Below are 24785 nucleotides of genomic sequence, written 5' to 3' on the forward strand. Positions count from 1 at the left end.
AAAGCTCCAGACCTGATGGTTCCCCAACTTGTTTCTATCACACTTACTAGGATAGCATTGGCCAAGATATCATTAAAGTGATCCAAGATTTTTTCCAAGAAAGGGAAAATTTTGCAAAAAATTAATTCCACATCTTGTTTTGATTCCTAAAATTCTTAGTGCTAACACTCTTTCTGACTTCTGTATCATTGCATTATGTAATGTGCTTTATAAAAATTATTTCTAAAATCATGGTCATGAGGCCAATCCTTATGCGTGTTATTTTTCGATAACCAAAGTGCTTTTCTTCAAGGTCAAAATATTCATGAGAGCGTTATGCTTGCTTATGAAATTATTTATTCTCTTCTCTCATCAAATTTCATTTGTTTGCTTTAAACTCAATATAGCGAAAGCATATCACCGTGTTGATTGAGATTTTTTACAAAATGTTTTAAAAGTTTTAGTCTTCTATTCTTCTTGAATTGAGAAAATCAAGATATGTGTCACTAGCACTAATTTCTCTATTTTATTCAATGGATTGCCAAGCTAAAGTTTTTATAGCGATCGAGGTGTTAGGCAAGGGGATCCCTATCCCCGTATTTATTTCTAGTTATTCATGAGCTGCAATAACCCCTCGTCAAAGACAATACCTCTAGATGGCCTATACTACTCCATATAGGTGCCGACGACCTTCTCTGTAACACCTTGGTCTGAGACCTCGAGAGTCTAAGTTTAGTTGGTATTACTTTTGTAATGACCCCAACTTATCCTCATTGAAAAGTAAATTTTTTTTGTTTTAACAATTGCGGAAACCAAAACCCAAGGATCTGGGGCCTCACAGACTTAACAAAATTCCAAACCACAAGTGATCTTTACATTAAGCTAACAAATCAAATAACTAACTTTATTAATCAATAAATCAATGTCTTAGAACAAAATTAAAATAAAAAATATAATCCAAAGCCACACTGTCCAAGAATAACATAACTAGGTCATGCGATTTCGCAGACTCCCTGATATAGTCATTCTCATCACTGAGCTTCATGTTCAGTGAAAAACATACGAGGTACTAGGTAAGAATCAAGGATTCTTTGTACGAATTTCTCTAAAAATCTAAATAGACAAGAAAAAACATAAATCAAATTCATGCAAGTATTTAGAGAAAATATAATAACAACAATCTCCTAAACTATTTACTATTCAAGCATTTGAAAGCAATTATTATGCAATATCAATTTCTCACACGAAACAAAAACAAGTAACAATGCATGAACTAATGCAGAACAATAAATATGCATGATTCAATGCACATGCATGAATAAATTATTAACTTATTATCAGAGTTCTCTTTTGCATGCATGTCCCTATTAAATGCACATAATTTTAGTTTCACTTTTTATTAAACTCGCGGATACTCAAAACGGACACCAAAATTTTTGAAGTCCAAGATAGGTTCCTAGTTGTAGCTTAACACATAAGTTGTATTTTATATTGGGTTCCACACTTGTTCCTTGATCGATATCAGGAATCAACACCATCCATCGAAACATTAGAAATCAACATCTAATGTTAGGATGCCAAGAAAATCAACATCCATTGATGCTACTTTCTTTGTATACCAATAACAACAGTTGTATCTACAACAACACCCCCAGGCAAAGTGGCTGAAAACTCTCTAAAACTGTGACCGAGAGGCGAACCACCATATCAGGTTAATGGGCACAATCACACATGGAGTTTTAGTATCCTCATGGTTTTCTCAAAACTGCCATCCAGGATTCCCATACTATGAAAGAGACATCTAGGAAGAACAAAATATTAATTACACTGTTTATCTCTTTTATTGTTTTTAACAAAAGTCAAGCTCTTTACACACAAATCATTTTGCAAATCAACAAGCAAAACCCAACACGGGACCTTGCTCGTTATAAATTTAACAATGCAATTAAATTAGAAAGCCAATAATTTCTAGAATAAATTTTGCAATACATAAGCACTAATCATGCAACAACACATGCTCCTGGCCCACATGGCCTACAATGGTTCACATCTGACCATCGATGCATCTTATGCAAAATCCTCAGTGAACATGCATACACACAACTATTGAAACATGTCTACAATGCACATTAATTCATACACAACAAGAATGTACATACACAAATTGCATATGCATACTAACAAATGCTTACAACATGCATTATTTCATGATTCATTGTATACATAACATCCCAACATGCACATGATCATTTTAGTGCAACATCAAAATAACATAAAAAAATTTATGTTCATGATATAAACATCTATGCCAACATAATGTTTATTTGCATGATCATACATAACGAATAAACATTCTTGCCATTCATGCAACTAATTTGGGCATGCTTGAGATACAAAACATAAACGCTGAGTCATACCTATGCTGCCATGATGCACATGACAACTTTAGCATGCCTTTGGGAGCATGTTTCTCATGCAGAAAACATGCAACCCAAAGGCGGTGGACAACGAACAATGCTGCACATAAATGTGCAACATTGGTCTGCCCTACAAGAGCCCACTGAAAGTCGAATAAAATCACATGTTTAATGCATATATTTGTAGAAAAATAATATGTTGAAAATACTCTGTTGATGCATACTTATGCAAAGAAATAACATGCTGGAAATACTCTGTTGAAGCATATTTATGCATAAATAACATACACACATACAACTATTCAAACATAATTATTTCTGAAATCATCTTTAACCATCACTGATTTTTTGCACATATATAAACACAACTTGATGGCAATTTTGCAAAAATAGATACCGACATCCTCATGTAAACCAGTCTGATCAACATGTATTCGGGTCTGGTCATCACCCAATACAATATGTATTTGGGTCTGATCAGTACTCAAAAATAGTATATTTTTGGGTCCGATCAGCACCCGCTTATGAACATATATGTTGGGTCTGATCAGTACCTAAAAATAGTACATTTTCAGGTTTGATCAACACCTAGTTCTGCACATACTTTGGGTCTGGTCAGTACTCAAAATCAATAAACTTTCGGGTTTGATTAGCAACCAGTTCTGCGCATAGTACAGGTCTGATCAGTATCCGAAATCAATGAACATTCAAGTCTGATCAACACCTAGTCCTGTGCATACTATGAGTCTGATCAGTACCCAAAATCAATGAACTTTTGAGTTTGATCAGCACCCAGTCTTGCACATACTATGGGTCTGATAAGTACCCAAAATCAATGAACTTTCAGGTCTGATCAACACCTAGTTTTGCACATATTATGGGTCAGATCAGTACCCAAAATCAATGAACTTTTGAGTATGATCAACACCCCATAACATCATGCACAGTAAAAAAAAGAAACATTTAATATGATATTTCAAAAAGAAACACATTCAATAGACAATAACTTAAGAACATGTTTCATATGACAGTAAAAAAAAAATACATCTTAAAAAAACACATTCAATAGACAACATCTTAAGAACATGTTTCATATGATAGTAAAGAAAGAGAAAACTCAATATATTCAATAGATCTGGACCAAATTTACACACATATGTATATGACAGATCTGTGCAGATCTGTTCACATGTATACGTGACAGATTTGTCTACCTATGAAAGTAGGCATATCTGTCTAGATTTGTAAATAGAAGCAAATCGACAGATTTGAACATATGAATATATATATATATATATATATATGTATGTATATATATAGATAGATAGATAGATAGATATAGACAGATGTATGTCCAATGAAAGAAAAATCAACATGTATAAATCAACTTTTTGATATATAATGAAAATCACACTTTAGAAATATATATATATATATATATATATATATATATATATATATATATATATATATATATATCCATAAAAAATTAGATTTCACCCTTTTCTTTTTTTTTACCAAAAACATCACATAAACCAAATTTAGGCTATTTCTCCTTATTTGAATCAATAGAAGAACCCATACCTTCGATTGGAGATGGAAGAGTTCGAAAAAAGACTATGGCGGTGATAAAAAAGGATGTTCCTTTCCTTCTTCTTCTTTTCCTCTCTTCTCTTTTTTTCTAATTCTTTATTTTCCCTTCTTCCTTCTCTTTCTCTCTCCCTCTCTACAAAATGAAATTTAGAGAGAGGGGTGAGTTAGAACCTTTTATAAATTTTTTTTGGTCTTCTACAAAGAAGGTGGCATCCTTCTGTAGTCATTCTATAGAGGATAGAGTTCTATAAAATGTGAAACTCTATCTCCCTCTGACTACTCCTATTTATTCTTTTATTTTATTTTTCTGTATCAATTTGGATCATACAGATCTGATCCGATCCGATCCAATCCAATACAATCTAATCCAGAACTGGTCACATTGGGAGAGGTCATTTTTGAAAAAATAGGATTTTGGGTCAACCGTAGTCCGAATTCAAAAAAACAAAACATCAATGTTTTCAGAATTTTGAGACGCATCTAATGATATATTACCCGAATTTTGCCTTAATTTAACCCAAATTTTGCTCGAATTTAAAGGTAAAAAATAAAAAGTTTTACCAAATCTTAATTGACTAGTTTAGGTCATGTCAATGGGTCATGGGCTAAGCTGAGACTCAATTGATTCCACCTAACATCAAAGAATTTCTATTGACTTTCAAAGTACTTAGTCATTTTTTTTAGAAATCTCAGAATCTATAATAAAGAAAAAGTATACGATATTACAACTTTTCAGAGAAAAACCATATAAAGTTCATATAGAGAAAACTTGGCTATTTTTTTTAAATAGACTCAAATTCTTTGACAAAGTTCATTATTCATAACATACAAAATAATAATTACATGAGTGTTTAATGACAAAAAAAACTAACAATATACTCTGTTGTATAGTCGAAATAGCTGATCACGTTTTGCCTATGCTAGTGTACCTGAAACCTATAGTTGTAATTAAATAAGGGGTGAATCCACATCTCAGTAAAGGATATTTATAAGAAATAAATGACTTTAACTTATAAGTGTAGTGGACTCTAAGCTCTTAATCTAAGTTTAGTTTTTGACACACCACACAAGGTTTGTATATTTTAAAATTTTCTATTAACTCTCTCAATCTAGTACTTACTGATTGTAGATTATAACACTAGATCGACTATATGACTCATAGTCGTTTATGGGCATATCAACCCATATAGAATACCCCAATTCTACATTGTTAGCTAGGCTATGAAACATACACTCACAGTGATATCCGGATCAATAGGCACTATAGTGAATCAACAATGAGACCCCACCAGTAGATAGTTAGGAGGTCAGGCTCAAACTCATCATGGTTCATGCTATATCATAACCATAAATGACTTTTAACCGTCTATGATTGTCTAGAGTCTTAGATACTATATAAATATAAAATCCTAAGTTATATCTTAAATTTATTACCTTGACCTTACTCTCAATCTCACGTCTCACTCATTGTCCCATGAGTGTCATCATGAAATAATCATGATGTGTATTATTCTTAATCTCAAAATGGCATTAGGGTTCACACTTTGTATCATACTAAGCATGAAACGAGGTAGAGTTTCTACATCATTAAATCATCAGTGGCCCATTCTGCAGGGTGTATACACTCTGGCCGCGAGCTAAGTAGCCATTTCTACAGGTCGTCACTTATAGGATTTAAGGGGTTGAACATGTTAATCTCAATTTAAATTCAAACAACATGACCAAATTCAAGAGATTTAAGGTCATTCATAATCGCAACACAATGCATGTTATTCGAAGATTATAATATAGATATGTTGTCACAAGACAATATTTTTTTCTAATATGCATAGCTATTTGGCATATAGCTATTTGGCATATAGCATATCACAACTACCCATGATGAGTGTGGCATATAGCTATTTGGGGTTCTTTTATTTATTTTTATTTTTTTACTCACCTTTGCCACCAAACATCGTTTGGGTGGGTTTTACATTGTCAGAAATGAGCTAACTCTTAGTGCCGAAGCTCGAACATCAAGGAGCTCCATCATGTCTCTCATCTTCATTTGAGGGTACAAGTCCTCACGTAGCACCAATTCTTGAAGCATAAACTTCAACTTTTAGCCATACTCTAAATGCTTGTCCTTCTCCCTAAAAAAGGATATTTTTTAAAAAAATCAGTCTATCTTTTTTAAAGAAAAATATGAAAAATATTTTGGTTTATTAAAAGTTTTTTATATAAAAATAAAAGCGGGTCTATGAGCACCATCCGAATAGGCTGAATATGATTTATATATCACTATCCTAACTGCTAAAAAATGAATAGAAAAGAGAAAGAGAGGTGGTACCGCATGTGGTAAACAGGGTCCTATGTCAAGCTAAAGGCCCAGGATCGAATCCCTCCCAAGATGGTGGTAGGGGTCCGCCTAACCCTAGCTTGCCTTTAGAAAAAAAAGGACAGTACCTTAAATTTGACATCGGCCCTAAATCGCAGTAGCCCAGCTGAAAATGAGTGCAACAACAAATTTTCGAATTTCATCTATGTCCATTCTTAGAAAGGATTGTGCAGAGCATTCATATCAAACTTACAAATTAAAAACAAAAAAGGTTTTTGAAAATTGGTCCCAGACCTGCCTTAAAGAGTTTTGCAAAATGGTCCCCACCTTTTCCGCTGTTTTTACAAAACGCCCCTTGTATCAAAGTCCGTTTGGTTAACCATAGTCAGTTAGTGCACGTCACCATGTGTTGGGACGTTGCAAGTTCGAATCCCAATGGTATATGGTTGTATAACTGGTGGGGGGTCTGCCTAAACCCAACTTTCTCTGTGGAAAAAAAGTCCTTGGTTAACCATGGTCAAACGCTGACCATGGTTAATATTCAATGAATGCCCTCACCCAATGCCCATCTTTCCCTCCCTCACCGAATGCCCCTCTCTATCTTCCCTGGTGCTCTCTCACCCTCTCTCCCTCCCCGGTGACTATCTTTTGACTCCTTTTCTCCTGGCTTTCACTCTCTCCCTCTTTTCCCAAGTATTGGTGGATCAATGTTCAAACAGGGTTATTGAAATGAATAGGAACATTGAAGAGGGATTTTGATAAAAAAAAAATCCCTCAAAAACCTTTGATTTGAAGCACTGCAGAGAGATAGACATGAGTTCCTTGGAGTCAAGTTCTTTGTTTCGAATCCATTTCATTTCTGTATTTCTAAATGCCTTGTTGTAATCCGCGATGTGGAGTGCTTATAAATGATTTTTTTTATGGTGGTGCAGATCACGCACTTATTTAGTGTTGGTGAACACAGATGGTCATGCACTCACCTACTGGTCACCATACAATACCTGTGGCTGTGATAGTGAAAATGACAGTGGCATAGATATGTGATGGATGGATATGGTAATGAATGGTGAAATGATGGTAATGAGTGGTGGAGATGGCAGTGAATGAGAAGTAGTGGTGGATGTAGGGTGGTAGATGAAAGGTAGTGGTCAATGAAGGCGGTGGTTGATTACAGGTATGTAGTGAAAGCAATGAAAAGTGGTGGAGATGGCAGCGAAGCAGGTTATATGTTCCCCTCCCCCCCGAAGACGTACTGTGGTTCCCTCATTCAAGAATTGAAAAAGTGATTCAACATTTAAGCAAGGATGGAAACGTACACATGCTGGCGGTTGACCTTTCATATTGCTATTTGGCAAATATGGCCTCTCAGGAACAGAGTTTTACATGAAAATCTTCATCAGGATTTGTGTCAATTTAAGTGAATTATTTGGCCTCACATGCAAGGAGAATTTTTTGAAGATCGAGTGGCCTCAGGTAATTCGGTATCAACTCCAATGTTGGCTCAATGCTGGCATCGATCCTTTTACTTGCAGCCTCCCCATCCAGGACATATTGATATTCAAATCGCATTTGGGTTGAAGGAAGGTTTCCTACTCATTGGAGATGTTTACAGTTCCACTCATTAATGCTCTATTTCCTTAGATTGGCATCCTGAATGGCATTATCCTTAAAATTCAGAGTCAGGGAATGAGCTTATCCATCTCAGCTAGCAATGGAGCATGGGTGGCTTATAAGAAAGCAGTTTTGGAACGACCTAGATGGTTATCTTAGGGAAATTCCTGCTCTTTCAGACAACCTTTATCGCTACAAGTTCCAGTTCTGAAATTCAAATGTAATTGTTTATTCCTTGTTCCATTGTATTTTTGTTGTTGGTGATGCAGAAGTTCTGGAAAGATAAACTGCCTGATTGGCGTGTTAGCCTTTGATTAGGATGTTGGTTTTGTAATCACAGGAGGGCCTTAATCCCCCCCCCCCCCCCCCCCCCCCAAAAAAAAAAAAGAAAAAAGAAAAAAGAAAAAAGAAAAAAACATTGACTGCCCATGGGATCACTAATTCCTATAGTTAACATTGTGAAAGATTTTGACTGACAGATGGGTCTGTCACAAACTATGGTGACGGTTCTCGTCACTTAATGTGACTGCCATGGTTGTCAGTATTGTTTTTCGTGATGGCATTTTTAGTGATTGATAATGGAGCTGTCACAACCATTTTTAGTGACGGTGTTAATTTTTTGTGATGGCCAAGGGCCATCACTATTGCTTGCATACGGTGCAGTGCCGGATTTGCAGCAAAGAGGCTTTGCTTTTGAGGACTAAGATATCTTATACAAGGAATTGTTTGACATACAACATTACACTTCTGAAAGTTGTGCGAGCCCAAAGGTGTGCAACAGGATGGACTGGCTCATTGAATCCCTAAGATGGCACCAAAAATCCCCTGCACCATTGCGATGGATGTTCATGTTCACTGCCTTAAAGCAGCAAACTTGTATTGTGCCTCAGGCTGGAATTCTCATTTTTGTGAATTTTAATAATAAACAAGACCCTCTATTCCAACCATAGTTTAAAATCCTATTGCTACTATCTTGCCCATTAAGATTACTGAGGACTGACCTACTTGACCATCTCATTCTTAGCTGCTCCACTATAGAATGGAGTCTATCATGAGCAATCCCATTTATAATTATCTATTTTTCATATTATGACATGGAAAACCATATCCCAAGAATGCTTACGCCAAGGCCAGTGAAGCGGAATTAAAACCAACATTTTATTTCACCATGTTAGTATTAAGATCCCTTATTTTATTGAATCTTTTAGAAAAACTCACACATTAGCTACAAGCCTACATGTAAAAAATATATGAATCTTAACATCGGTTAAGCAATGAAAGTTCTTTGCTCTATAGTCTATCTTGAGTAGGAAATATTTTCGCTACTGTGATAAAAAGTTGGAGTTGCTCATGGAAGGTGGTTGCATATCCACATGTAGTTCCTCCAGCTTTCCATACGAAATTTAGTTCTAACCATATTAGAGATCAACTTCCTAGAAAATTTTTGATATCTCTTTGTGCTTCCAATACCAAATAATCATCGGATGAGGAGAGAACAGTGGTTGTGACATCATTCAATATATAAATCGGAGTTAGTTGGAGGACCATCTTAAAGCTTTCTTATTTTGGCCTGTATCAAGCAAGATAACCTTAAGCTTATCTCATGTTTCTCATGAAGCAAAAAGTACAAGGAAAGTGAATGCCCACATGATAGGTAAGTTTAGAATTTGACTAATCCACCATTTTCAATACTCTAAATGCTCGTTTGTTGCAATTCCAGGAAATTAAATTTCTGGTTTTTACTACTTTAAAATTTTACGTGTAGTATTTTGATGCACTAGAAAATCTGGAAGTAAATATCCAGGTTTAAATTTTTTACTTGTTTGGATTAGTGTCAGGTAGATTGGCTTGATAGAATTTAAATTTCATTATATAATTTTTTTCTAAAGAATCCCACCAACAAGTTGTTTGGCGCAATGATTAGATTTTGCTTCCTATTGGGGAGGTCAACTGTTCAGGCTTTGTTGCTGTCAGTTAACTTTTTACATTAAATATACATTAAAACATAAGATACATGCATACTAATTCGGATTTGATATGCGACTATTTCATCATTTCACTGGATTAGGTATCCAACCGGACCCAATCCTAAATGAGTTTGAATCTATAATCCCAACCTTGGATATTATTTTATTCAAATCTTAGATTTTTCTCACCGAACCCAGAATTATAAGTTAAGGCTAGGTCGGGTATTCAACACAAATGTCTCATTGAAAGCCCTAGTTACAACTATTGGAATTAATTATTGTAACGTATAAAATAAAAATTACTACATCATTAAGAGACTTTCATTTTCTTCTGAACAATTGCAAAGGCAATAGCTAATGGCCAAGAAATATTGAATAGTTTACGGTGACACAAGCCATCAATTATGCAAATTTGTTGTTTTTCTTTTCAATTGATAACATAGCATTTGTATATGGATATAGAGAAAGGCATTATCATCTTTCAATTGATAAATAGAATTTGAATATTGTCATCTCTCTCTCTCATATGATATGTGTTCTGAAGTAGTAAGTTGAACACCATATAAGAGTATATCAATGAAAAAAAACATTAGATGTATTGTAACACCCCAAAGTTCTTAACCCAAAAATTTAGCGAAAATTTGATTTTTTTTAAACTTTAAAGTGCATAAAAAAATAATTTTCATGCAGGGGTTAAACGACTTTGGTGCAGGTTACATGTTATGAATCAACAATGGAAGATCAGAGAATTCATTTACAATCCATTCACAAATTATCTATGGAAAACAAAAAATGATTTATATTTTTATAAGTCATTTTTAAAACCTAGTGAATTGGATAGAATGGACAGAGTTGTAATTAAACAAAGACTTATGATCAAAGCAAAGCAAAATTCTAAGTGTAGCTCTGGATCCTCAGAGGTTCTGGTTCTCGATGCTATCCCTGCATCTCGCCATCCATTGTGTAGCATATCAGTTACTTAAAATTTCTTTAAAGGGCCAGACTCATGAAAGCTTGATAGGTATATACAAATTTCAGGTGATTACATAACATTAAAACATACATTTCAATATAAAATGTTACAGTTCATCAAGACAAATATTTATAAAACAATTCAACATGATAGATATAAGATTTTCATAACATCTGAAAGTAGTACATCATGCTATTATTCAATAAAAACCAACATGCATATTTTCAATATGTGTTAATAACACGATCTTTGTTTCTATTGATTATTCTTCCCTCGAGTACACAGGGGAAACCATCGCAACAGTTGAGACCACAATGGGTGTTTATTATGCAATGCATTCTTTTATTGCTTAAAGTGTCTAACTGCCCAGGGTCCAAAGCGAGTTGCTTATAGTCGAGAGGTAACTCCTTCAAATGCATCATTCAATACAGATGCATCAATGGAGTAACTACAGTAGTTGAATATCTATTATCTAAAACACGTGGATAACTCTGGTCTCCTAAACCTTCGAGTGACTGGAAACCATTTGGGACACCCTCCCAACGAGCGCAACCCTCATGTTTAGTTGCCACCATTGAGTTTGGAATCCTAAACAGACTGCCAACCCACTATGGAAGAAGGCATTGACGCATCGACTCTTGGGTTGAGTTTCAACACAACCAAGATAACCCTGCTAACTGTGTGTGGCAACTTGCATTAATCATATTCTGGGCTGGAGCAATGAACCTATTTGAAGTGGCTCATTTTACATCGAAGAAGCCTATGTATGAACAAGGATTGATTTTACTTTCCCATCTAACTACTCTAGGTTGAGGGGTGGGTCCTGGCGGGGAATGTGCTAACTATATATATGACACCAAAAATAGACCATGCAATGTTGTAGCTAACACGTTAAGTATCTCGCCTGAGGAGTACATTCGCAAGAATGAAACTCAAAGGAATTGACAAGGGCCCGCACAAGCAATGGAGCATGTGGTTTAATTCGATGCAAAGTGAAGATGAACCAAAGTTTGAAACCAAACTTCTCCTTAGGAGGATAGATGCAGTGATTCAGATGAGATCCAATGTAGATCCAACTTTCTGTTTACTCCCAAAAGGAACCCTCTACTTCTCCATCCCTTCGATAGATATAGATGTAGGGCAGAGCTTTTGGTTTTTTCATGTTGTAAAAAATGGAACAATGAAAATAGATGGCAAATGCCTGATCAGTTGTCTCATGCCATAAATAAACCCACATACTTAAGAAATCCATTGGACAAGCAGATTCACATCTCTTACAACCTACACAATCCTCCGTTCTCAGTGCAGAAGCAATTTGCTTAGCTTTACATCCATCCCAAGCTAGCACTAGGAAATCTAAGGAGAAATGCTCCCATGAAAATGACATGTCACTCAAGGTTGTACCACCTACCCCTCTAAGGTAGATATAAATCTGAATGGGTTCTATGATTATCTCTATTTAAGGGACTTAATAGTTCATGTGCCTCATACTAATAGGCAAACTCAGGGCTTGATAACCCAAGTACCCCTTCAGGGTAATAGTTATATTATGACTCGTTTATATGTACCTAGTTTATTCAGTATTGCTCTGATGCCTTTAGCAAACATGAGCACTTCGCATGTGAAGATAGATATAACATTCTAAGTGTGTGTATGCATGTATCACTTATAATATGGTGCTCTTTTCACACCTCATGGCTTCTTATCAACTCTACGCTCATATATGAGCAATCACAAGTATATGCATGCTTTTCATGTCTTACAATACAACATATATCATATGCCATACACACTGATGTGCTCAAATGACACCATAAGAGTTCCTTGAACCACATGCTACAATACAAGCCATCATTTATGCAAATCATGCATCATTTCATGTGACATAACAAGAAAATGTATAAGAACATATTCCACATGTCCAAACAGGTTCTGTAAACTCTGAGCTCTATTGTGAGCCATAGACAGTTATCGCATGCATCACAAAGTATTTTAACATCATATATATCACATGTTTGACATGACCAACAATGTTCTGTGTACCTTAGCTCCATTACGAGAATAAACATTCATCTCATGCACACATATATCATTTTTGAAACATGCGTACAATTATCTCATTTTATGCAAGCGTATCTAAAATATCCAATACATGAATGCAATTATTATACTTTATTCATAAAATATCCAATGCATGTGAATGTGCAATAACATATTTTATTTGTACAATATTCCATTTATGTGAATGTAAAATTATCAATGTATGTGCACATCAAATCATGCAATATTATATATATACTCATATATATACACATACTTTTCATACTTTTTTATGTAAATGTGTATATATTTTAATATAATGTAATTTTTTAGTGTTTGGCATAAGACCCTACCTCAAAGTACATGAAGTTCTATGAGGAATAACACGTTCGTCGATGGCCCGAACGTGGCAAAGACGTGTGTCTCGAGTTCAGTGTAAAAAATACAGGGACACAACAATTCATGAAAGTCATCAGAATGGATGGTTGCAAGCAACCAAAAATTGCCTGGTGGTCAGGTGGAGACGGGCTAACGATAAAAGCTACCCGCTATGGGAGGTGCGACCACTGAGAAAGATAGTGGAGGCGGCTCACTGCAGGTGGGGCAGTCACCAAAAAAGGTGGCGCTGGCCTATGCATAGTAGAAAGAAACGGATATCGTGTAACCACCAGTGTCAATAAGCACCACCGAGGGTTGTCCGATGGCCTGCAAAGTTAAGGCAGAAGAAGAATCCAATGGCTGGCCTGCCTGCTATTCAATGAAAACCGAGGTTAAAGAGCTGGGGGGTGTCAGAGCCTTTAGCTTTGCTCAACACAAACAAAAGGAGGTGGACAGGTCGACCCTCATTCTGGCGAGATCAGAAGAGAATGGTGAGGGGGTTCGACCCTTGGCTTAGCAAAAAACAAAAGAGAGTGGTGAGGGGGTCGACTCCTCACATGATGGTGTCAACTCCTTATGGTTGTTAGGGAGAAAGGAGGCAGTGGAAGGTCGGGTGGCAGGTGCAGTAAGCGATGGTGGTGTTCGATAGAACAACTTTGGGGGGTGGCAAAAATGGAGGGTTGCAGTGGTGATGGTAATGGGTGGTGGTGGTGGCACCGTGAACTGAGGAAGAAGAAGGAGTGATGGAGGAGGCACCCAACTAGGTGACTTCATGCACACAAGAGAAGCAAAGAGAGTGGTACACACACAGGTGTGAGAGGGAGAAGAGAGATGTAAAATAGAGAGATGAGAGGGATCGTGTGAAGGGACCGACAAACCCTATAGAGCGTAAATATATAAAGAAAGAAAAGAGCAGAGAGCAAAGTTGAGCAGAAGGCCTTCTTCAGTTTTTTTTTTCTTTAATATTTTTCTTATCTTTATATTGAATGAAACCACTCCTTAATAAAGGAGAGATGCTGGAACACTATGCCTCTCCTAGGTAGCCATTGCCCAGCAACATTGGGATACTCCAAATTTTCCTCTTTAGAGGGAGGGTAACTACTTTGCATGTCTATCCAAATTAGGCATATTCAAATATACCTCATTTGGATAGGCTCACTACTGGGCAGTTCATGTGTTGGAGAGAGAGAGAGAGTGGGCCCACCACTCTCCTCAATGCATGAATCCATGTGTAAACATGGCCATCCATGGTCATTTGTAACCAACATCTCTTATGATATGCCTTTTGTTAAGAAATCAATAATCATATCAAATGTAGGTAAGTAACTGACTGTGATTTTAGTCTTTTCAATCATGTCACGAATATAATGATATTTTACCATTATATGTTTACTTCTAGAACTATTCGCTCCACTCTTTATAAGTGAGATTACAACTTAATTATCACAATAAAGTTGTACTAGCTTGTTGGTTATATCCTGCATCAAATCATTAATGAAATGATTTATCTAAACGACAAATGTAGCAACAACATTGCAGGAAACAATCCTCGGCTGCTGACAACAGAGGTCACGGGCCCCACCGTGAGTAGATACATGTGAGGGGATCTCCTTCCTCCTCCCTCTTTCTCCTTTTTTGTTTCAGAAAATAGGGGTCACCGAATTCTGGCAACCTGCTGCGTTATTTTTTATTTTTTTTGTTTTTGTTCTGATGTTGAAGCAGAGGTCGCCAAATCTGGTGACCTCCTATGATTTCCTTTTTTGTTTTTTTCTTTTCCAACGATAAAAAAGAATGTTTCTTTAAGTTTTTTTAGACGTTGTAATAGAGTGATAGAGGTCACCGGAATTCGACAACCTCATTGTGGCTAGATGCAGACCTCGATTCGGGGTTTGCCTTTTCTTTAAAAAAAAAGGAACCCCATTTGAAGGAGGGGTTTTCCCTTTGCCTCAAATAGCGTCTGGCTTTGCCGAAATTCAGAGGGATTGTCACCCTGCAGCCACCTCCGACCCTGATAGTCAAAAACAAAAAACTATAGCTTTTTTTATTTATATTTCGGTGAAGAGGGGGGTTTCAGTTCACCTCCTCCCTCTTAAGGAAAAAAAAATTCAGACAGGGGTTTTTCCCAAACTCGCCGCAGTCAGAACTCTGACTATAGGATGAAACATAAAATGTATCAACCAAGTCCAAAATGAATCTCGATTCCAACACAATTCTGTAGGTCTCAATGTTGTTGATATGCGAACACATCTTATTTCCTAAGAAAATGCTTCTTTCATACTTTGTTGGTTTTCTTTTATTTAGAATGCCTACAAAAAGTTGGTAATGCGTATCATGGCACCAGAATCAATCCATCAACTATGCAATGAAACATGGATCAAATTATACTTATGAAAAATGAATGACTTATTACATTTATTCTTGAGTCATTTCTTATGCCTCGAGCAATCCACCTTCTTACATCCATTCTTTTTGAAAAAGAAACACTTTATAGAAACCCTTCTGCCTGGGATTTGACTTTTGCTTTAGAGTTTGAACTCACTCCAGAGGTTTTCTTCTTGTTCTTATTTTTAAAGGAACTTTTCTTTGCTTCTGATTTATGTTTTTTCTTATGAGAGGCTATATGTGTACTCGACACCCTCTCACCCTCCAATCTTTCTTCCTCTTTAACACACTTGGTCAAGAGGTCATTAAAAGACCACTCATCATTATGTGTGTTGTATGCGATTTTGAAGGGTCCATATTTAGTAGGCAATGAAGTCAAAATTAGATAGTCAAAGATAGAGTAAAAAATGGCAAACTTCATGTCATTAAGTTGAGATGCAATGTTTTTCATCGCCAAGATGTTCTGTCGGATGTGACTCTCACTGGAATATTTTATATACACCAATTTTGACATTAGTGTACTGGCCCTTGCCTTATTAGAACTAATGAATTGAACCTCAATGCCTCTAAAAAAAAAATCATTGTTCTGCAGAGAGGGATGGCACCACAAATGTTCTTAGTCACTCGAGATTGTAAAAGTAACAGACTAAGTCTTTTCGAGCGCTTCCAATTCTCAGAGGTAGCCTTTTGTTCGGCCGTACTCTGCTTTGTAAGAGCAGGAGGTTCGTCAATCCTAAGATCCAAATCTAGATCCATGTAACCTAGAGTGAACAACACTATTTTTTTTCAATCCAAAAAATTTGATACATCTAACATGGGGATGTTACTAGAACCGTCAATGATGAAAGAACCTAATATAACAAAGAATGAAAGAAAATACCTTATTATTGCTCAAACAAGACTCATGTTGAAAAGGTAAAAGTTGAGACCCTTTATTATTTACTTCTTTTAAGACAAGCATAATTGGGTAAACACATAATATCTTACAAATATATATATATATATATATATCACAAAATATATTACAAATCGATACGAAAATTCAGCATAATAGCTTACAAATCAATATTAACAAACAAAATAATATTTAACAAATCGGTAGTATGTTACTACAATCACGATTTGTGATACATTATATATATTAAGTGAATGCACGATACTGGATGGGGTAGAGGCCCTTCCTCGCATTTGTAACCAAGCATTCTTGTCAACAGGTCCCAACGTCTTATAAATATCTTTAATTTTCCAACCGTTGAAAAGACAAGATCCACCTGCAATAACAAAACAATGCCTTAATGGCACATGACATACACTCTTCAACAATAGCATGATGACATAGAAAGGTACTCATGACGCCTTAATGGCACTTGTTTGAATGTTTTTGCGTCATTGTTTTTTTTTTCATACTGCCTAACGAAAATGAAAAAGAAGAGAAGATTGTAAAAAGAGATGGTCGACAAATGCCCCTATGACGCCCACCAATGATCAAACTAGTCGATTGATTTATAGTTATCTCCACAAGGTAGGAACGAACCCAAGAATGTTTTGTGATCCACTAGCAGCATATGAGTTTACTGCTTAAGGCGAAAACAAAACGTTTGAAATTTTCAAAGAGTTAAGTTCATCCTCTCTTTTTGGATGGAGGACATTTTTGTCTTTTTCTCGAATCATCGTTTCATGACGAGAATGGCGGGAAATGGTACATACTTAAGTCTTTGCAACTGCACCGAACTCCGATGCTAAGTGATGCCGACACACATGGGGATACGAGCCCCACGTGCTTATATATGTGGCGCTCATTCGGACCCCAGAACATGCACGGCGTCTTCGGGGGAGACAGGCAACACCCTCCCTACTTATACCACTAACTGTTTCTAAATAATCCTCAATATAACTTGACCTTTCAAGGCTATTTGTAATGGATTTATATATTGTTCAAAGCAAATATTTTTATAAAAGAATCTTCAGTATTAAGATGGTGACATTTAAGCCCGATTCCTATATGCCTGGACACCAGCATTATGTTTAAAAAGAAATTGAGGGGCAAACTCAAACTCAAGTGAAGCTGCGAATATCCAGAATGTGCTACAGGGCAGTGTAGATTGTGCGCTTTAGCACTCCAACACTGGCTATTAGCTAGCTTTGAAGAACCTGAAGTTTTATATTTGATGTTCATTATACTGTATGTGGTGATATGTGTGTTGGTGATGTGAACAGTTTCGAGAAGGTGCAAATGGAAAAGATGACACGTATCTTTTCAATATTATGTCAAGAAATGTAATATCAGAACTTCTTATGACCTTTTAATAAGATCTTCATCCATGTAGTCTCAACATCCAGGCGAGGAAGTTGTGACCGCACTAGGTAGCGAAGTCGGCAGGTTGGAGAAAGAAATACAGAAGACTGTTGATATTGAAGCTCACAATCCGAAGGGTCCATTGCCATAATCATTTTATTTTCTCAGGGTACATTAGCAGGTGAGACGGTTTATATGAGCTAGCCAATGATGTTTTATGTTTTTAAATGAACAGCCTGTAAGAAGCCATGTCTCATTCTTTTGTAGAAATGCCTTCTTGATGTAAAGCGTGTCATAAATTAAGATGGTAGTTCTCCTTATGGACCCAAACTTTTGCTTTACAGGAAATGAATGTATGAACATTCCAAGAAGCGGCATTTTTTGTTCAATTTTTTCTTGAGGTGTGCAGTGGTAGTGCGATGGTGCTGATTGTTACATGGTCCAAGTTCATATCACTTCTCATGGTTTCATACCTCCACCCTTAGGCCTTACACATGCCCTGATGGGTTTTCAAACAAATTGTTTGCAGAACGTTTGAATTATCAATATGGCCTCTGGTTTTCAAGCACCTCTTCAGCATGTACCTCATGGATGTACTCTCTGCACTAATAATCTTCACCAAGATCCATGAGCCATAGACACTTAAATTGAGCAGTACTCAAGACCTTGCATTCGACCAGACGAGAACCCCAACCTACTTGTGTCAATGCCGTTCATCCATGTGATGAACAGTTGTCCGTTTCATCTAGAGCATCAACAGCTCTGGAAGGGATTGTGTGATCCCATCTAAGTAGTCAGCAATCCAACCATGCATTTGGAGCGCCATTCATTGCATAGGTGAACGGCATCAGAGTACTATCAGGGGGTATCCCACCCTGCCAAAACGGGTTGGGGCCTCAAGAGATGGGGATGTTAACAAATCGGGTTTGATCGGCTAATCAACTGGCCCATTGTCATTTCGTATTCGATTTAACCATATACATCACAAGTTTTAAAATCCAGATATTATGGTAACAGACTATTTCATTCATCCCTGAATCTCATTAAGCTATATACGATAATGACACACTCAATAATGCCCACACATGGATTCCATGACGCTTTACTCGTTACCAGCAGCACCACATGTTCGGAACGCTAAAGACTATGTCACAAAGATTCTTGGACATGGGGACACATGACGCAAGTTCGCCTTTTTTTTCTTTTCGAAAATAGGACTCAAGGACACGGGATTTTTTTTTTAAATTTTAATCAATAAAAAACAATTTTTTTACATTTTAATGATAAAAATGCATTTTTATTAAAAAATACCAAAAACTATTAAAATATCATAAAATTTTATTTAAAGTAATGTCATACATGTCGCGTGATTCTGATTCATGACTACAAATCAAATATGGTTTGGAGTCGCATGTGGCCCAACAAACCAAACGTAAATGAAAAATAACTGGGAAGCAAAACGCAAACCAACCTGAAAGCGAAATGGGATTTGACCCAAAAGCAAAAATAAAGAAAATGAAAAAACTATAAAAATCAAACCAGAAGCGAAATGAGAAAAAACTAGAAATAAAAAATCAAATTAAATTATAGCAATCGATTTTATGTACAATCTAGTTTAGAATCTCATGATGCAAGTTGTTTTGACTCAATTTAACTTTGTAGATGCGTTCAGTATGCTCAATTTAATGGGAAACAGTCACTGGATCATGTTTTTCAATGAAAAAAACATTTGTTTGAATCGGAAAATTTTAGTGCATTTTATAATTGTCAATTTTTGCATCACCGAAAACGCCTGTACTCAGATCAGATTGCTGCAATTCAAAAGCTGGTTCCCACTAAACATTTTCAGTAACTTTGGTCTGCTCATGGTGAGACTTCGTATGGGTTAGACATACCATTGCCATCAACATTCACAACCCTAATGGTTTTGGTTTCATAACAACCCCTCTAATCAGGGCAGGTCTACACTGATGGACTCGATCTCATGACATTCCTCCATCATTGTTGAATCGGGTTAACCCCTTCAAGTATTATATACATGTTGTTCAACCACCGAGAAACAAAATCTACCCTTTCATTTTCCTAGTAGAAAAAGGAAACCGAACCAGAGGAAAACAGAAAATCCACGAGGACAAGGAGATCAGGCAAGCACCACACCACGAACGGCCAACAACCAAGAACCAGTGGCAATGCTAGCACATAGCACATTGGTAGAAAGGATGTAGAAAAGCCAAGTACATATCAGAAAACCAGAACTAACAAACCAACTTGCTCTTAAACAAAGCAAGATTTATTATGAACCTGCCCACCTAAATTTCTCAACTTGGATCTGATAAATCCTTTGACAAACTGAAGGGAAAACACTTCATTCACCAAGTTCATTTGTGTAAGACCCTAGGTTCCCCTTGCAGACTTCAGGCAAAAGCAAACAGGTGGGTTTCGAACTCGTCCCATTAACTTGATGACATTCATGAGCCACCGGCCCTACCAAACGAACGAACAATTGAAGAACCCCGAAAACCTGAGCCAAAACCTAACATCCTCTGAGACACAGCATGAACATCAATTGGCCCCATAAATTACTCAACTTGACTCTGAAATTGAAATCCACAAAGATATCAACAATAAGCAACCCCAAAGCACCACAAAAAATTAAACCATACCTCTCAAGTCTCCACCACATCAACTAACCATGAATCCTTTCCCCTAAATCTAGAAGCCGGAATTCTCAGGTATGATAACGGGAAATACGCAGAGCGAACCGTAAAGTAATAGTTGATCCAGGGGAGCCAACCAAAGAAAAAGCTTCCTAATGTCCCAATAGTCCTAATTCCCTAGCAGATTTCCTCATTCACGGTTGTCAAAATACTAAATGGGTTAACCATATGAATTAAATGGCACCTTGACAAGAATCTAATAAGAACCACCGAAAGGGAGTATGAACCAAGATTTTCATAGGGTTTTTTCATCATTTTTTTTTTAATTTTACCATAAGGTTGTGAACTAGATGTTTGGTTTTATAGAAACAGACTCTTGAATCATCAAGATTATGATGGCATATGAAAGATCTTTCAAGGCTTGAAAATCAACGGGGCTCAGAATTTTAGTAAATACTTTTTTTTTATAGTCAAACTAGGGTTATAGGCAGACCCCTACCAATTTTGGTAAATATTCAATCATCCAAAAATCACATTTTTTCATCAAAAATATATTATCCAACATTCTATTCCTTGCAAATGAACCATGATGAATACACCAGAACGGTTGGATTTACAAAAAATTTGTCGGAAATGCCTAGTTCACACTGGTTCACGTAACATATTCTAACGACTCCAGAAACTAGTATCCAGCTTAAGCTTTGAGCATTTAGTCCTTTTATTAACTAGATTACTCCTATGAGTAACAACTCTAACAATGCATTTCTTAGTTTAAGCGAACAGTTTCAAACAAAAGATGGGAGCCGGAGAGAAAATTGAACAAATCCAACTTCATCATCATGTAGCATTATAAGAAGTAATCCAAATTATCAAACACAAATGGATAAACATATCACCCCGACTACAGGACAAAACGTAAATTCTGAAATGGAGTTGGCAGATAATTTTATGCAAAACATTCTCAAAATCAAAGGACCACTATTGCAGAAGCCGCTAAAGGAGCTTCCCCTTAAGATTCTGAATGACAGTTGGCCTGAGTGACAAGCCATTCAGGCCATTGCTCGAGGGACTAAAAATGAAGTAGAAATCATAAAATGGTGTCAAGAGATACTTTTACATAAAGCATTTTAAAAATCAACATATCACCCATTACAGAGGCGACCCAAGGTGTTCCCTCCTAAGATTCTGAATGATAGCCTCAGTAATTTCTCAGTACATCATCGTGACTAGTAGTAGCACATGCAACTCATGATGCCACAAAAATTCTAGGTACAGGGATTACCACAACTAGTTACACTTAAAAGTCAGCAGCCACGGTATTGCTCCTCAAGGGGGAGAGACAGGCAGACAGTGAACACACCTTCCATGATGAAGCTGTGATTGACAACCCAAGACCATAACAAAGATCCAAACAATGAAACAAAGATACCATCAGAGGCAACAAACAAATGTACATTGCAGGCCAAACTACTTTGGCTGTCCAGGTACCGAGACATGTGAACGTATTCAGAATATTTATGACGTTTTGCCATTTAAGAAACAAACTTCATAAGTTATAACTAATAAGTCAGTTCCTCATTTAGCTGTAGTACCAAAACAAACAAAATCCCGCTAGCAGAAAATTGACACTAGACTTCAACAGAAAAAGTAACTTGAAATCCAATAAGAAATTCAGGGACGGAAGACAATTGAAAAAAAAAGCTAGTTCATCCTCCTAATCAGCTCATTGATCTTATCTTCACGATTACCAGCATCACCTCCCTCAACATAGTGATTTCTCTTCTTTTTAAGGCCACCGGATGGGGCACTAAGCTTAAAAGGCCATAAAAAGTTGTTGGCTTCCTTGAAATGTGGGCCCACGGTCATTATCTCATGAATCAGATCTTCAACACAGATTATCCCAAACTTACCCAAAGCCTGCATTTTACGAATATAAAGAAACTTTATAATAGTTCCAGAAATGTGATTAAACGTATAACAAGAGATAACCAGCAAAAGCATACCTGCTCCACAATGGAGTTGTCTGTCAATGCAATTCGTTGGATGTTCAATTTTCCGTAACCTCTCTTGTAAATCAGCTCTCTTACACTCTTCAAATTAGGGTAGCTGTGAAACATAAAAGAAAAGAGGTAAATAATCTCTAATTATTGCATTTCATATCACTTGGAACACCAGCAATATAATAGAAGCATACCCATATGTCACATAAGGCTCCACCCTGTGCAACATGTTCATTGTAGCTTTGTTCACCTTGAGGAAAACACCATTGAATATCTGCAGGGAAAGTATATTGTTAGACACACACACACACACACACACACACACACACACACACACACACACACACACACACACACACACACACACATAAAGAACCAGTTTGGAGAAGGGAGAAGTGAAAAACTTCAAATACCTGACGCAGACGCAATAGCTGCAAGATCTTCCTAGTCTTGGGATGCATAGCATTGATACTGTAGAAGAAAGCATAAAACATAAATGAGGGTAAGGGATAAGCCCTTGCTCAGCCGAAGACGGTGACTCCCTGGAAACAAGGGGTGCGCCACAGGTTTAAACAGTCAGGAATGCTGCCGTAAGTATGGCAGGCTGAGCAAACACTACTAGGTCTCTGATACGGAGGGTGGTAACCCCGTCCTTCATGAAAAAAAAAAGCTGCATTTGCCCCACACACAACCTATTGAGATCTACTGGATAAAAAGACAAGTTCATCCGTATTGGAGTATCGCTCAGAAATACATTAAACTGTCCCTAACGACCAAAGGATTCAGTAAGTTCAGTAGGGCAAGGGCTTCAGAAAATCTTAGTGTGTCCAAAAGCGATAAATCCTACTATTAATCAAATTAATTGAAATTAACAAAGAAAAAACACATAAAGGATCTAAAATAGAAGGATTTTCATCTAGAATTCAGTCATCGTCATTTTGCTTGTGGCCGAGGACTAATATCATTGAAGGTAGCAGTAGAAATGAAAGGAATCCAAAAAGAATTATTGCAGGCAAAAGCCATAGAATACGGAAGAGCACGGAAAACCATACCCCCGAATACGAATGATAAACAGCAACTTAGGTTCTGGGTTGACGTAAAATCCACCTTTCAATTTCGCCTCCCGCTTCAACCTGATGAGTTCTTTGTCCTGCCAGTAGAAAACCCATTAGTCCTTCACCATCGTCAAGGCAGTAGCAAAATTGGAGGAGAGAAATGGAGCAAGGAAATCGCGGTCGCACATTCTCCTCGTACTCTTTGGCGTACTCTTGAGCCCTCTTGAAGATCAACTTTCTGTTCTCAGCGTTCTTCTTCCTCCTGGCTTCGAGCCCTTCCTTCCTCTCCAGATCCCATTCTTCGAGCCTCTTCCTCTTCTTCAGCACAGACTCCGGGATGATTGCGCCTCCCTTCTTTTCGTCCTCACCCATCTGCGCAACCACCTCGAACCCTATATTCCACAATGAAAAACATAAGTTTCAAGCGGAAAAGAAGAAAAACACGAGTGCTAAACCGATGGGTTCGTTCTTCAAAAACCAAAACGAAGACAGAAACCCTAAACCAATCACAGAATTCATCAAAAAAGACAACAAAAAAACTCAGAAAAATTCAAACCATTCGACTCCAAGCAGAACAAGAAGGTAAAAATGTTGGGTCAAGAATATAACAGGGTCGGAGATTATTTGCACGAGATTGAACGAAAATTCAGGGTTTACCGAGATTGGATCGAAGACCTTCTAACTAAAAAACTAGGATTCTTTTGAATGAAACCAACACCAAATCACTTGCAAGAAATGAAGAGAGAGAGAGAGAGAGAGAGAGAGAGAGAGAGAGAGAGAGAGAGAGAGAGTAGGGTTCTACCTGCGCGGCGTTAGGGTTTTGCTCGCTCTCGCTCTCTCTACGAAGGACGGCCGCAAAAGAGCGTCGTGGGAACGGGACAGAATATGTTCATCAGCGATCTGAGTAGATGACGGCTACAGTAGGGGATGCGCTCTAGGAATTGCTTTGGGCCGTCCATTTGACCTACGGGGCCCAGTCTGTCCGTGCTTTGCGTGGGTCGGGTTTGACCCGGACCCGACCCGTAGCAAACCCCATAGGGTCTGGGTTAGGGCTGGACAACAGGCAGGCCGGGCTGGCCCGGCCCGTTTAGTGGACGGGCTTGATGAGGCCGTCCGTAGC

At 37.2% G+C, this 24785-nt stretch overlaps 1 protein-coding gene across 1 annotated transcript; it reads right to left on the minus strand.

Annotated features, from left to right (window-relative positions):
• Window positions 1-22141: 22141 nt before the first annotated feature.
• Window positions 22142-24561, minus strand: LOC149842313 (large ribosomal subunit protein uL30y-like). The gene is made up of 7 exons (XM_089999058.1): window positions 24468-24561; window positions 23852-24057; window positions 23663-23760; window positions 23024-23081; window positions 22805-22884; window positions 22614-22716; window positions 22142-22527 (listed from the first exon to the last, which is right to left on the minus strand). Exons 2-7 carry the CDS (start codon window positions 24035-24037, stop codon window positions 22312-22314), a joined length of 741 nt encoding a protein of 246 aa, XP_089855184.1. The 5' UTR covers window positions 24038-24057; window positions 24468-24561; the 3' UTR covers window positions 22142-22311.
• Window positions 24562-24785: the final 224 nt, after the last annotated feature.

The sequence above is a fragment of the Nuphar pumila genome, chromosome 3, assembly GCF_984573655.1.
Source record: "Nuphar pumila chromosome 3, dmNupPumi1.hap1.1, whole genome shotgun sequence".
Taxonomy (NCBI): Eukaryota; Viridiplantae; Streptophyta; class Magnoliopsida; order Nymphaeales; family Nymphaeaceae; genus Nuphar; species Nuphar pumila.